This window comes from Oncorhynchus keta, chromosome 13, assembly GCF_023373465.1.
Source record: "Oncorhynchus keta strain PuntledgeMale-10-30-2019 chromosome 13, Oket_V2, whole genome shotgun sequence".
In the NCBI taxonomy this organism is placed as follows: domain Eukaryota; kingdom Metazoa; phylum Chordata; class Actinopteri; order Salmoniformes; family Salmonidae; genus Oncorhynchus; species Oncorhynchus keta.
The window spans coordinates 25,256,508-25,272,155 of record NC_068433.1 but is presented as its reverse complement, the minus strand read 5'-3'; the positions used below and the strand labels follow the sequence as shown (position 1 = coordinate 25,272,155).

Here is a 15,648-nt window from a genome sequence, read left to right as displayed (position 1 = left end):
TTCAGACACGGCAAGGACATCAGGGTTAGCAGAGTGTGCTAAAGCAGTGAGTAAAACAAACTTAGGGAGGAGGCTTCTGATGTTGACATGCATAAAACCAAGACTTTTTCGATCACAGAAGTCAACAAATGAGGGTACCTGGGGACATGCAGGGCCTGGGTTTACCTCCACATCACCCGCGGAACAGAGAAGGAGTAGTATGAGGGTGCGGCTAAAGGCTATCAAAACTGGTCGCCTAGAGCGTTGGGGGCAGAGGATAAGAGGAGCAGGTTTCTGGGCATGGTAGAATATATTCAGGGCATAATGCGCAGACAGGGGTATGGTGGGGTGCGGGTACAGCGGAGGTAAGCCCAGGCACTGGGTGATGATGAGAGAGGTTGTATCTCTGGACATGCTGGTTGTAATGGGTGAGGTCACCGCATGTGTGGGGGGTGGGACAAAGGGGGTAACAGGGGTATGCAGAGTGGATCTAGGGGCTCCATTGTGAACTAAAACAATGATAACTAACCTGAACAACAGTATACAAGGCATATTGACATTTGGGAGAGACATACAGCGAGGCATACAGTAATCACAGGTGTTGAATTGGGAAAGCTAGCTAAAAACAGTAGGCGAGGCTAATCAGCTGGCACAACAAACAGCATGTAAAATGGCGTTGACTAGGCAACTGGGTCGACAGATAAAACAAACAAGCAGAATGGAGTACCGTGATTAATGGACAGTCCAGCGTGCGTCAGCTATGTAGCCAAGAGATCAGTGTCCAGGGGGCAGCGGTGGATGGGCAGGGAAGCTGGGCTGGCGAGTGTTATCCAGGTTTTAAAAAAAAAAACTAACAATGACTAAATAGCTTGTAGCTAGTTAGCTGGTTAGCGTCTGGAGGTTCTTGAGTGTGTCATAAAAATAAAATAAAAATTAAAGGTGATAGCGATTCCGTATCACAGTGGGTGAGGCAGGTTTCCGGAAGGTATAAACAAAATAAAAATCAAAGAGAGATAGAAAGTAAATGGGTTCAGAGTGTTTAGAACGCAGTGAGCCAGATGGTTAGCAGGCCTGTGCTAACAAGCTAACAGTTCGTAGGCCCGGGCTAGACAAGCTAACCGTTAGCAGGCCGAATTAGCAAGCAGGGAGATAGCGAGGGCTGGAGAGCTAACCTTTGGGGACGTCGCGATGGGGTGAGTCTGTTTATTCCTCTTCTTGCGGTGACATCGACAGACCGGTCGTGGGCCCGGGTAATTGTAGCCCAGGAGTATGCTACAGGAGCTCTAGTGCGCTGGGTGAGCTGGAGACACAGCGTTTCAGAAAGCTCGCGGGCCTTGGCCAGCAGATGGATCTTTGGCGATGTCGCAACGAAAAAGCCTGTTGAAACCACCTCGGACGATTATGTCGGCGGACCAGTCGTGATGGATCGGCGGGGCTCCGTGTCGGCAGTAAAGGGTCCAGGCCAATTGGCAAAAGAGGTATTGTTGGGCCTCTTCGGCTAGTCGGGAGATGGGCTTAGCTCAAGGCTAACTGTAGCTTGTTTTGGGACAGAGACGTTAGCCAGGAGTAGCCACTCGGATTGCAGCTAGCTAGTTGCGATGATCCGGTGTAAAGGTTCAGAGCTTGCGGTAGGAATCCGGAGATGTGGTAGAGAAAGAGCAGTCTGATATGCTCTGGGTTGATGTCGCGCTGGTGTCCTAGTTAGCTTTGAAGACCGCTAGCAATGGCTAACTGAGTAGTAGCTAGTTAGCTGGCTAGCTTCTGACGGTTCTAAAGTAAAGTATAGAAAAAGCAGATCCGTACCACATTACATTTCATGTAATGAAAACAAAGAAATGTATAGTAGATATAGTAGAGATGATAAGGGATGAGTGAGGAATGAGTCCAGCAAGCTAAAAATGAAATGAAATGGGTGTATGAATCACTGAGTCTTGGGTTAGAGGTACAGTGCATTCAGAAAGTATTCAGACCCTTTCCTTTTTTCCATATTTTGTTACTGTCACGAATCCCGCCGAAGATGGTGCCTCTTCCTGTTCGGGCGGCGCTCGTCGTCGCCGGCCTACTAGCTGCCACCGATCCCCTTTTCTGTTTCATTTAGTTGTGTCTGATTAGTTGCACCTGTTTCGTGTTTAGGTTTTGGTTGTGGGCTATTTAAACCCAGTAGGCCCGCCGGCTTTTGTGCTTTTGGGCTTATTTTTCTGTTTATGGTGTGTGATTATTTTGTGGTATTCATTTTACCGATCAGTTTTGTCCTGTTTGTTTGGACTGGGTCTTTACGCACCCTTTTGTGTGTGGCGTGACCGTCTCTCTGTTTTTTTGGAAAATAAAGATCCACATCTTTTGAACTACCCTGCTCTCTGCGCCTGACTCCTCCACCTACTACTTATAGAAGCCTTGACAGTTATGTTAGAGCCTTATTCTAAAATGTATTAAATAAATGTTTTGCCTCATCAATCTACACACATTTCCCCATAATGAGAAAGTGAAAACAGGTTATTATAAATGTTTGCAAATGTATAAAAAAATAACAAACATAAACACCTTATTTACATAAGTATTCAGTCCCTTTGCTATGAGAGCTGAAATTGAGCTCTAGTACATCTTGTTTCTATTGCTAATCCTAATCCAACTTGATACACCTGTGGTAAATTCAATTGATTGGAAATGATATGTAAATGCACACAACTGTCTATATAAGGTCCCACAGTTGGCATTGCATGTCAGAGCAAAAACCAAACCATGAGGTCGAAGGAATTGTCCGTAGAGCTCAGAGACATGATTGTGTCGAGCCACAGATTTGGGGAAAGGCACCAAAACATTTCTGCTGCATTGAAGGTCCCCAAGAACACAGCCTCCATCATTCTTAAATGGAAGAAGTTTGGAACCACCACGACTCTTCCTAGAGCTAGACGCCCGGCCAAACTGAGCAATCAGGGGAGAAGGACCTTGGTCATGGAGGTGACCACGGCCTCAATGATCATTCTGACAGAGCTCTAGAGTTCCTCGGTGGAGATGGGAGAACCTTCCAGAAGGACAACCATCTCTGCAGCACTTCACCAATCAGGCCTTTATGGTAGTGGCCAGAAGGAAGCCACTCCTCAGTAAAAGGCACATGACAGCCCGCTTGGAGTTTGCCAAAAGACACCTAAAGGACTCTCAGACCATGAGAAACAATATTCTTTGGTCTGATGAAACCAATATTGAACTCTTTGGCCTGAACGCCAAGTGTCAAGTCTGGAGGAAGCCTGGCACCATCAGGTGAAGCACGGTGGTGGCAGCAGCATGCTGTGGGGATGTTTTTCAGCAGCAGGGACTGGGAGACACCTCAGGATCGAGGGAAGAATGTATGGAGAAAAGTACAGAGATCCTTGTTGAAAACCTACTCCAGTGCGTTCAGGACCTCAGACTGGGGGTGAAGGTTCACCTTCCAACAGGACAACAAACCTAAGGACGCAGCCAAGACAACGCAAGAGTGGCTTCGGGACAAGTTCCTGAATGTCCTTGATAGGCCCAGCCAGAGCCTGGACTGGAACCTGATCGAACATCTCTGGAGAGACCTGAAAATAGCTGTGCAGCGATGCTCCCCATCCAACCTGACAAGAGCTTGAGAGGATCTGCAGAGAAGAATGGGAGAAACTCCCCAAATACAGGTGTGCCAAGCCTGTAGCGTCATACCCAAGAAGACTCATGGCTGTAATTGAAAGCGCAAATATTTATGTAATTGTTGAGTTATTGCAATAAAAATGTAGATTTTCAAACAAAGAATTGTAAATGCATTTTTTTTGTACATTTGTGCATTTATGTTTGATTAAGATGGGACAATGAGTGCACTTTGATAGCCTACACAATAATTATTCAAGGTACTGGTGATTTCTTGGTTCTTTGAGGTGCACAACATTTTCAGATGACAACAAAAGTATCATGATGAAGTTTGGTGAAGAAATCTTCAATATATAAACACTCATTTTTTAGTGTCATAAGGTCCTTAACAGAGAATGTCACAGCCATAACGGTACATTTTCCTCTAAAATATATATTACAATTTGTGTATTTTCTTCATTGTTGTTTTAGTGTGCAGCCAAGCTTTACTTTCAAATTGGCATAAATGAATATTTTACCCTAAAACTTTGAGATTCACAGACTTTTTGTCTATGTGTCTGCTCTCCCAAACATGTCTGTCCATTTACATCACATCCAAAACGCACGTTGTAGTTGTTCCGTTACTTCAAAGTAGTATGATTTTGTAATTATGTGTCAACACTTCCCCTATAAAGGGTTCTATAAATATACACAATAACATTTTGATTTATGCTTGATAAGTCAGTTCTGTGAGACATTTTGATTCTCATTTTGTGTGCAAATGTCACATCCATAACGCTGGAATTGTGTCCCATTCAGTATACCACCTGTCCTCCAAATGAACCGAAACGTGTCATTTATGTGAGAAATGTCCACCCTACCACCACTATGGCTGACAACAAATTGTTTATTTATTTTTGAAACTAGACAAGAGGATCCTTACTATGCCAGAAACAGATCTCCATACCTAGTCCTCATATCCTTATGCAAGTCTTAGCTCAAGATTCCTACATCATGAATGGGTTCTGTTCTGGCCGGAAGGGAACAGAAATTGCTCTCTCTCTCTCTCTCTCTCTCTCGCCGGGTGGTTTTGTTTAATGCACGGGCAGTACATCTCGCATGCCTGATCAAACAGCCACTGCGACTCTTTTGTGGCGGCAAAGTGGTTAGCGCTAGGTGTTAATAATTCCACGCACCACACTTCCTTCCCGCGCTCCGAGGGGAATGTAAAAGGATCTGTCAGAAACTGATTCATCACTATCGATTCCATTTAATTCCTATGTGTGCATGAATGGCTCTGTCAGATGGGAGGGAAAACATTCTAAAGTAGGCTTTTGTTTCCTCTCCTTCCAGTTCCTTCTCTTTTTGAGAACCGAATATTATAGCTTGGAAATAGCTGCTCTTCAATGTTTTCAAATGATCTCCCCACAGCCTTTGCACAATAATAGAAGTATGAAGGCCACCAGAGCAACTGGGTTTACACATAATGCCCAATTACTGGTAAACGGCATGGATCAATGGTAATGACAAGGGAGTGCAAAGCAAGCCATCCTCTTCTCAGTCCCTATGTTAAACCTACCAAGGTGCTTCCGAAGCTATTATTACATGTTAATAACACAGTAGTGGGCTGATTTCCAATGGGCTTATTCAGGCTTTATAACTATAGTTCAGTGTTATCCTGACACCTGTCAGCAAACGCCCCAAGGTAACCACCCAAAGAGGAGTGAAAAACAAAAGCCTAGCCGACCACCACTACATTCAGTGTGGTACCTTTAATGCGAGTGTTTGATAACTCCACGTCGAGGATGAGAGCAAAAATCAATGGTGTCCCATAAAGCCCTCCAGGCAAGGCAGCTGGAACAAACACAACATTAGCCATGCAGGGAGCGGAGCTGCTGTAAACGCTTATGTAAAGGGAGCAGACGAGTGCTGGCGCATGCTAATGTTCCCCCGTACAACCAGGCGGGCTCGGACCAGGCCAGACGGGGGGTGACTGAGGCGTGGGAGGTCATGACGGAGGGTCTGAGTCAGGACTGATCAAGCTAGGGGCTCTACGTCTGACTGATCCTGGTTGACCAGCCTCATAGCACCAGGACAATTCTTGGTAACGGCAGAAAACTTGCCTTGAATTAATAGTCAATGGTTTTAAATATGCCAGTGAGCAGTCAACATAGAGCAAAGGAAAGCATGGCCATCTTGACCACATGTCTATACTGCATACCAATTCAAAGATATAAATACATTTTTCCTGAGGGGCCATTTCTCTCAAGGCGTAATTTATGCATGTGTCATGTACCCTTTTCCCTAATCAAATCTTTCCAAATAACTAGAAGAGTTAAGAGAGGCTAATGAGAGAAGTTGGTCGTGGAAGCACAGGTGGGAGCCAAATTAAATCACATTCTGGGCAGCTAATGGCCACAGGGCCACATGGTTGAGACCCATGATCTGACTCTACTTTTTCTTCATTGAATAACACAACATTTACCTTTTGGCCCTCATGTCCGTAATTTTAACAACCTGTATTGAAATCCCTTATTTACTTATGAGTAAGAGGAAGCTCATTATCTGAATCTCTAGCTCGTACAGCTGGCAGCAGCCTATGATCTGAGACACAGCGAAGGTCTAAGTGAAACCTATAAAATTATCATTATCCTGGCGTGCATTCGCTAGTTCGACATGATTGACAAGCCAGCCAATTAGAGAGGAAGAATGACAGCATGTCCTTGTTCCTGAAGTGAGTTTAATGCGACGCCCGAAGCTTCTTGAAAGCAGCTTCAATTGTTGTATTTTGTGCTGTTTTTGGGATTGCAGTTCAAATAAGGGAATGTGTATTGGGGGGGAATTGTAGTTGGATGTTAATGTTAAGATCATATTCCGCATGTCTATGTTCTCATTGATATGTTAATAGGGATATACAAATATTAGCTATGATCACTGTAGTGTAAAAGTTTACTTTGAAAACAAGAGTAATTGTGTTTTTATTTAGCACACAAAACTGCATATTTAACTTGTCAGGGATTGAAAGGTATGCGCTAGGAAACTTCACTTTGCAACTAAGTTGAACAGAAGGCAACATTTCTACCGTCTAAAGATCTCAAATCACTGCCCTTCACTGCTATTGTATAAAACGGTGGTCTTCCATTAACGGGTACGGTAAGAAGAAATGAAAGATTTGCGAAGGACAGTTGTTATAAAACCCTGAAGGTCTGCTGAAAGTAACGCATCCCCTGGGGCAGGAAATGTGCCCTTGTGAGCTCCATACCGCACATTATTTAAGGTGATATGATGCTTAATGTGAACCCACTGTCCTTGAATAAAGACACATGAGACTGGGGAAGATCTGACCCTTAAACATACACATTAATCCGGGAAGTTACTAAGAATTTAAGCTGGAAAGCATTACCTTTATTATATTGTATTACATACGTTTTAACCCTATTTCACAATCCCATCTTTCACATTGACTGATTGGAATCATGCACAAGTTGCAAGGACATAAGCATTCCCTGTGTCAATGTTTCTTTTGGAACTCGATCTAACATAGCATATAGACAGCAAAAAAGTGCAGAACTGAAAGAGTAACATTGAGGGTATATTGGTTTGTCAATTATATTTATCTATGTTTCTGCAATTGATTTAGTGTGGAAGAACTCCAGAGCACACAATCTCAATGTAATTTACACAAAAATGTTATATTAACACAAATAACAAAAGCATTTCAATTCCAACAATATGGACGATCAACACAAATCAGAATAAACTGCACGATCAATGCAGAGTTCCATGTCAATAAGATGTCTTTCCCGCATACGTGTCAGTATTGAGATCTGCCTCTCCCTGACTGAGACGGTGATGTCCACAGCAGGCTGAGGTAGGTCTGTGATGGAGAGACTAAATGGAGGAGGAATGGAGAGAGTGAGAAATAGACAGCTCAATGCCAAAAGAATAGAGTACTCCGACTTGAACCTGCCACAGAACTGACAGAATTACACTTAATGATGCTCACTCAAAGAGCCAGGAGACATCCTGGGCCCAGAGGCCACATGTGTACACCTTGACTCCTCATCCCAGCTAGATCTACACTAGATGGGTAAAAGTATGTGGATACCTGCATGTTGAACCTGCTTGTTGAACACTTAATTCCAAAATCATGGGTATTCATATGGAGTTGGTCCCCCCTTTGCTGCTATAACAGCCTCCACTCTTCTGGGAAGGTTGTCCACTAAACGTTAGAACATAGCTGTGGGGACTTGCTTCCATTCACAAGAGCATCAGTGACATTGGGCACTGATAGTGTGCAATTAGGCCTGGCTCGCAGTCCGCGTTCCAATTCATTCCAAAGGTGTTCAATGGGGCAAATATCAGGGCTCTGTGCAGGCCAGGCAAGTTCCTCACTAACGACCTCGACAAACCATTTCTGTATGTAACCTCGCTTTGTGCACGGGGGCATTGTCATGCTGAAAAAGTAAAGGGCTTTCCCCAAACTGTTACTCCAAAGTTGTAAGCACAGAGTCGTCTAGAATGTCTAGTAGTATGCTGTAATAGTATGCTGTAATGTTAAGATTTCCCTTCTCTGGAGCTAAGGGGCCTAGCCCGAACCACAAAAAAACAGCCCCAGACCATTATTCCCTCCTCCACCAAACTTTACAGTTCGCACTATGCATTGGTGATCTTAGGCTTGTGTGTGGCTGCTTGGCCATGTAAACCCATTCATGAAGTTCCCGACAAACAGTTCTTGTGCTGACGTTGCTTCCAGGGGCTGTTTGGAACTCGGTAGTGAGTGTTGCAACCAATGACAGACAAGGTTTATGCGTTATGCGCTGTGAGCTTGTGTGGCCTACCACTTCGCGGCTGAGCCGTTGCTGCTCCTAGACATTTCCACTTCACAGTAACAACACTTACAGTTTACCGGGGCAGCTCTAGCAGCGCAGAAATTTGACAAACTGACTTGTTGGAAAGGAAGCATCCTATGACGGTGCCACATTGAAAGTCACTGAGCTCTTCAGTATGGGCCATTCTACTGCCAATGTTTGTCTATGGAGATTGCATGGCTGTGTGCTCGATTTCATACACCTGTCAGCAATTGGTGTGGCCGAACTAGCCGCATCCACAAATTTGAAGGGTTGTCCACATACCTTTGGCCATGTAATGTACTTCCTCCCCCTTCCTTACTATTCAATATCCTTCCCCCATTTCACAGATGATGAGATTACACACAGACACCGCCATTCACATCAAGTCACAGTAGGAGTATCAAAAGAAAACCAAGAGCGGTGACTGAAAGCATGAAATAAGGTCTGCTCTGAGTCTGAACCCCCTTTAGATCACACAACCAGCTGACCTGGAATAACCTCTGGCTCATCACTCAGTAGAGTGATATCAGTAGAGCCTGCTGATGTTTATGCCCCAGAACAGTGCTGTGCTAGTCAGCAGAGGAACACACTGAGGGTGGGTGAGAGATTTGCAGACTAAAGCATATCAGTGCATTGGACAGCACGGATGGATGAGACACATGATACAGCAGTTCACCTGAGGACAGTGAGTCAAGAGGCAAAGAAAAATGAGAGAGTGGTGAAGAGGTGGTAAGAGAGAGAAAGAGAGGATGTGGCGAGATATGAGGATGGGGTGTTGCGGGGTCAAGAGGGGGTAAGAGTGTGTGTTTCTTACCATAACAGAGATGTGCAGCAGGTGCATGTGTTCGTGCAGGACGTGAGCAGGCTCCTGGGCCGTGGGCACGGTTGTCTGTATCAGCTGCTCAGAGGTGCTCATGGACACGTGGAAATACAGCGTTCCGTTCTCCAGCCACTGCTGCTTCCAATGCACCTGAGAGATGTCTGCCCCCAAACCTGACATCTCTACAGATAGGAAGAGAAAGAAAGAGATTTTGAGACAACCTTAAACAATTGACACTTTTAACAATTAACACCATTTATTTTGTGGGTGTGTGTATGTTTGCATCGGTATGTGTGTGGATGCGTGCATGTGTGCATGTGTGCATGTGTGCTTGTTTATCTGTGTCTGAAAGAGGCACATGAGCATTTGGGGAAATTGAACAGAAAGTTCAGGGGTGACTGAAGTCTGTGATAAGTTTTGTATTAACATTCTAGTGAAGTGCTTGCTCTCTCTTAAGGTCAAGACTCGGCTGCTCCGTAGAGCTAGCTGTATCAACAGACACTCTTAGGAGGGATAAGGCTACATTTCTGTGCAATCCTACACTGTGTCAAATAGGTAGAGAGGTATTTGGGAACTGAATTGAATTTCCAAGCAGTTTACATGATATCTGTATAATGATGACTGCTTCCCAACCAATAAGTTAAAACTCTGCCGTTAATCCAGAATTGATTGATCAAAAACTCTAGGTCAGTAAAACGTCACGGGCCTAACAAACAACATTAATCATCATGGTGGATAGCTTAGACCTTTGCTTGCACACTCCCTGTTTGTATGAGCAGACTTAAAATCAGTAGCGTAGTAACTAATGGGGATAAGACAATGGGTATGCCATTCTGTTCGCTATCTGTCACCTAGGATTCAATTTTATTGTCAATAGCGGTTGAGAAAACGCTGCCTCGCTGTGCTCCGTCCTCTCGCTATCTCCACAAATCATCAACAGTCCTGTAAACCTAATGAATACATTAGCGCGAACAGGCCATCAGCATTAACATAAAGAGCTACGACACCAGAGGGGAAGTGGATCAGTTAAAAAAGGAAAAAGAAAAGGCGCAACCTTGAAAAATGTAAACGAAGGCGGGTAAGATCGGACTCAGAGATGATGGGAGAGAAATAAAGCAGGCACGAAAATAACCAAGCTGGCCAGATAGGGATCAAAGCACAGGACTGTGACGCTATCGACAACTGGGGCTCTGCGGTCGCTGGGTACCGAGACAGCCTCTGGGAGCTATGTGCTTGATACAGTATTTGTCAGGGGTGGGTGACAAGGTCAGGGACAGGGGGACGGAGCTGCTCCCAGGCTAGTGGCAGGTACAGTATGAGGGATGGTATTCAGTGGCGCTGGTCATTAACCTACTGACTCTGGGGTCAGTGGACACAGCAGGAGAGGATTGCTCTGTGAGCTGCCCTCGTCACAGCCGCTCCAGTTCAGGGCACAGACATACAATACATCAGGAGCACCACAGGGCTTTAAAGACCGGGAGAGAAGCAGAGTTACTTGATATGGTACAGTATGATAAGGAAGGCTGACACCACCGGTCTGGACTTCGACACAGACAGATATCTAGACAAGTTGTTTACAATTTCTTTTAAATGTATAACCTCACTTCTTTGGTGAAGTGAACTTTATTAACAAAGAAAGCATGATCTACCAAGAACACTACAGCATCAGTACAATCCACAGTGGATGATAATAGGACAAAAGTTATAGGCTAGGCTCCTCATGGGACAATCAGGTGAAAAGCTTTTCAAAAACCTTTCAAAAAGTAAGCTTTCAGCATCTTTCTTTATCATAAAAGGACAGTGTGGTACCAGTTCTGCTGACTGTACTGTCGTAGGATCAAAATGTGTAGGCTGTGAAATGTCAAGCACTCATCTAAAAGAACATCACTGTGTGTTATCTGCAGCTTGTCATATTTGGAGATTGGGCTATTGACCTTGACAGAGGATGTGCTCCTGTGTGCAGGTCTAAAAATGAGGTGGCAATCATTAGAGGTGGCCTTTTTAAACCAATAGAGGGGGACAGATATAAGAGAAACACTTTGGCTGCCAATCACTTGCTGACTTTAGAGCCTTATGTGTACTTTCTTTTGTATGCCTCTTCTTGGGAAAATTTAGTGGGCGGTCATGGTGGGTGTCATTTAGGTTCTAGTTTTTGCTGCTAGTCAGCTTTCAGTGGACTCTCCCATGAGTGTCTTTCAGAACCCTTCCTTAAACATCACCTCCTTTCTGTTTGAGCAACAATATGATGCTTTCTTGCTGGGGAACGTCACAAAATTCTATGAGTGTTGTTATTGGACAAACATCCAGACGTTCACAGGATACAGAGGTACAGCCGCAGGTCTTTTCGCCAATAACGACACACTGGCTTGTGTGTGTGTGTGTGTGTGTATGCACGCCTGTGTGTGGAAAGATGTTGTTGAAGCATGTACGCTCCCAGCAAGGGCATCAGGGATGGAACGTCTACCCTGAGGCGTGCCATTGTACCCACAAGCCACTGAGAGCAGGGGAGAAGCGTGGCTGATTTGACACAAATAGAATGACAAACGGTTCAACCACGAGAACAACCTTCTCAAGACCTCATGAGTGTGGCGAATGCCTTATCACGTCAACAGCAACCAAGGTACAAATAGGTACGAAGGTTACAGTCAAAGCCATTGGTTATTCATGGGACAAACCGAAAACAGACTAAAACTGAGTTACTCCATGGCCTTTTTCCACTTTAACTCGTGATCTCATTCAGCTCGCAGCACAGAGGGGGACGGGATTGTTTGGAGCTAGCCCAAATCCTTGATCAAACCCTGTTAATCTTGGCCGAGGCATCGGAAGGTAGCCCAGATGTCCCTGAGTGAAATCTACTGAACACTTGCTGTCAGCATAACACTTATTACCAGCACTGTGTACCCAAAGTGTCTCCACACGCAGGACCCATTCCCCAGTCTCGGCAGAGCTGCAGTGACTGTATAATATTGTATTTCAGGTATTCATTTCCATTTTCTGCACGTGTTAGTGATCTATGTTGGGCATTTTGGAGAGATTAAATTAATCTAAAATCAACGTGCAAGATTTAATTATGAAGGGGAATGGATAAATACACATGTATTATTTTAAACTGAGTTTAATTTAAGATCATTTTCAAATGTAGCATCCAATTGAACTAATCCCTGATGCCTCGGCAGCAGCTAATGGGGATCCCTAATGGGGATCTCTAATAAATACAAATACTGTGCCCTACATAGCTAAAAGAGTATGTGACTGTGTCTTCATGTCTGCTAACTTTACATAATTTACTCTATTCTGTGCTAAAATTAAATATCCTTGATCACAGCATTCAGTTTGTCAGCTGGCTGGCCTTTGTTTTGATGTTGAACTATGTTGGTTATTAAACATAGGCCTGACCTTTAGCTTGCTTAATGCAATTGAAATTTCAACTTTAATTTCATTCTACAGTAAAAACAGTGACAGCAACTAAGTGAGGATTGGGTGCCATGTAGCCGAGGTGGATTCTGAAGAATGTGTGTTAAGGAATTGTAAGTAATAAGGATTATTCATCTATCTCTTTAGAAAAATGAATAGCAGTAGCCCAAAGGCTGTAACGAAATACTATTGTTGTAAAGCAGAAAGGTTGTGGTTCTAAACACACACAGACAAGACAGATGCACACATATACAAATGGGAGTGAGATAAACAAAAACTAGCAGATGTTTGTGAGCTCTCTCTCTCTCACACACACACACACACACACACACACACACACACACACACACACACACACACACACACACACACACACACACACACACACACACACACACACACACACACTCTCCCCAAAGGTCGTTCTCATCAATTTAAAGGTGATCATAGCTGCATGTAGTCAGTAACTGTGTGGACTGACAGCACTGTGACAGTTTGTCAGTTCAGTAACAAGGCCGTGTCATCCCCGCTTACCCTGATGAAAGTTGGCACCCTAAAGGCACTTTGCGGCTTGTCATTGCCCATGTGGCATGGAAAGCCAGCCAGCAAGCCTTCCGATAATGCTGCTGCCTAGCCTTGAGCCTCAGCCTGCCATGCCTGTCACAATATTACGGGCAGCTGTACATTTAATAATTCATAAGCGAGGACAATGATAGACTTCCATAACCTTTGAGATTAATCTAAATATATCAGCTCCAAATGCAGAGGATAGAAGACGGTGACAGTCAGTGCCTCATCAGTACTGTCAGAGGCTATTACTAAATTCATTACACATACCAAACACATCTCACTGTGTTTAGGCTTTGACCTCGATAATGTCCACTCTGAATGGCCTCACATTTGAAACAGAGTATTTAGAGTAAAGTCTAACACAAGAAAACTTACCCACATATTAGGGGGAAATGAATGAGCTCGTAGAAGTACATTTGATTAGTCAGTCACCAAATGGAGGGATGTCAAGTCTCCCATTCAGAAAATGCTAATGCCTGTAAAGAATGTACCAATTACCATTTCCAAACAAGTTGACGTGAGATATTGGGTATTTAGGCAAATAGGGCATTACCGAAAGGCTGCTTCCCATTGAAATGAAACACATAGCAACTTAATGTCACCCAGACATCTTATTATGCTCCCTAATTAAATAGTTGGCATTCATGGACGTAAAGGTCATTAAAAATGCAAACAATAAAAAATGTATCGCGAGGAGAAGTAAGGCGCATTTTTCAAGGCATTGTAATATGTAAATTCCCGCTGGCGCCTTGGCACAGTCGGGTCATAACGTAGGGATCCCTAACACTGTGTGTCTGTGACAAAGGACTTATTGTTAATGAGGGTGGAGCAGCAGGGCTCGATTGGCGGAATATTTCTCCACAATGAGTCACCGCAGGACCAGGCCATTAGATAATCTACCATGCCATCTATGTGAAGAGAGTAATCATATCATCCCAGCCAGGACTGAACAGCTAATCATGTTACCCAGGGAGGGCGAGGGTGAGAAAGCGAGCGAGAGAGAGAGAGAGAAAGACAATAGAGATGAGGGAGGCCATCAATGTCATGTTCAGGTCCTGCCTAAGGCCTACAACTGGCATGTCAGTGTCATTAAAGTCAAACATGGCGAGTCATCATTAATTAAGAGTCATCGAGACAAGCAACAAATACAAAGATTCATGGAGGTTATATAATAACGAGCCTGATGTTATTGTATTGTGATAAAGTAAGCTCATTGAAAAAGCAGTAATTTTATATGTGCACAATAAAGATTCTCTAGTACATTTGTATACTTTTTGGCTAGAAGTTCTGAAAGTAGCTCGCACGAGCCATAAATGGCCCCCAAAATTGCATACGTCGTCACATATGTGGAGATATGTACACCTCGTCATTGCGCTCTCTTTCGCTCTGCTGCCTGTGCATCTTGCTAGCTGACACACTCAAATGGCGAGGGGCTAAAGCTCAATGGCTGGAACTTGAGTGGGAGAAAATGTATGGAAAATGGCACAGCTTCCTGAAAAACAGTCGCTTTCAAACTAGGGATTTCATGGCTAATTGAGGTAAGACAGTAATTCTGTTCATAGATTATCCATGTATGAACTACACATTGACACATCCATTCCAAAGCAGGAGGTTTAAAAAAAGACATAGTAGTCGCCAAAGTTCCAGAGTCTTTAAATCTACATCACAGGCAAATGTAATCAGGACTGTAACAATATACCATAAAATGATCTGATATGACGTGGTCATATTCCCTTATATGTAATGGACATATGACATGGCCATTGCACAAAAACAGTCAATAGTACCGTCTGTCTCCTGGATAAAAAGGTCTGTCACCAGGTGTCTCTCCCTGTCCTAAGGGTCTTTGAAGGCTCCTTCTGCTGTGACAGCTGTCTTTAGACAGTCAGCACAGCGGTATCCAATTCTGACGACTCATCACTTCCTAGTGGATGACCTGGTCCTGACCTCTGTACCACCCGGACGCCATCACCATCTGACATCTCCACAGATGCATTTTTAAAGCCACCCAAGCCTAATCATCTTAGCAATGCACTGCTAAATTACTGCAGCAACACCGACAGTGTGATTCCACCAAGACATATTCACGCTGAAATGTATCTGTCCAATGCCACAGAATGTATTTTGCGCATCTCGCTATTGCTGATGAGGTACAACGGACAGCAATCACTTTAAATAAAAAGAAAAGTAAGTAACGTGGGATAATTTGATTCTACCAGGGTCTAGGGAAGGGTCCGGTAAGAATCAGGTGTTAACAATCAGCCGAGCCAGTGGGACTGAAGGTCCATCTGTACCCCGGCGCCCACTCCTACTCCCACGCCAACTCAAACTGTGCTCAATCACGGAGACAGCAGCTAGCCAGGGCAGTGCCCACCAGCTCCAGTAAGAACCAATCACATTTCAGACACTACTTAAAATGGTCCCTCATGGAGT

The 15,648-nt window shown here is 44.1% G+C and overlaps 1 protein-coding gene across 4 annotated transcripts in view; it reads right to left on the bottom strand.

Moving 5' to 3' along the window:
* LOC118387540 (astrotactin-2-like) overlaps window positions 1-9,408 on the bottom strand; it is a 396,009-nt gene extending 386,601 nt beyond the window's left edge. For all 4 annotated transcript variants that reach the window (XM_052459839.1, XM_052459840.1, XM_052459841.1 and 1 more), the window contains exon 1: window positions 9,226-9,408. In XM_052459839.1, coding sequence (XP_052315799.1) covers window positions 9,226-9,327 — 102 coding nt within the window. In that variant the 5' untranslated portion in view covers window positions 9,328-9,408. The remainder of the gene's footprint in view (window positions 1-9,225) is intronic.
* Window positions 9,409-15,648: the final 6,240 nt, after the last annotated feature.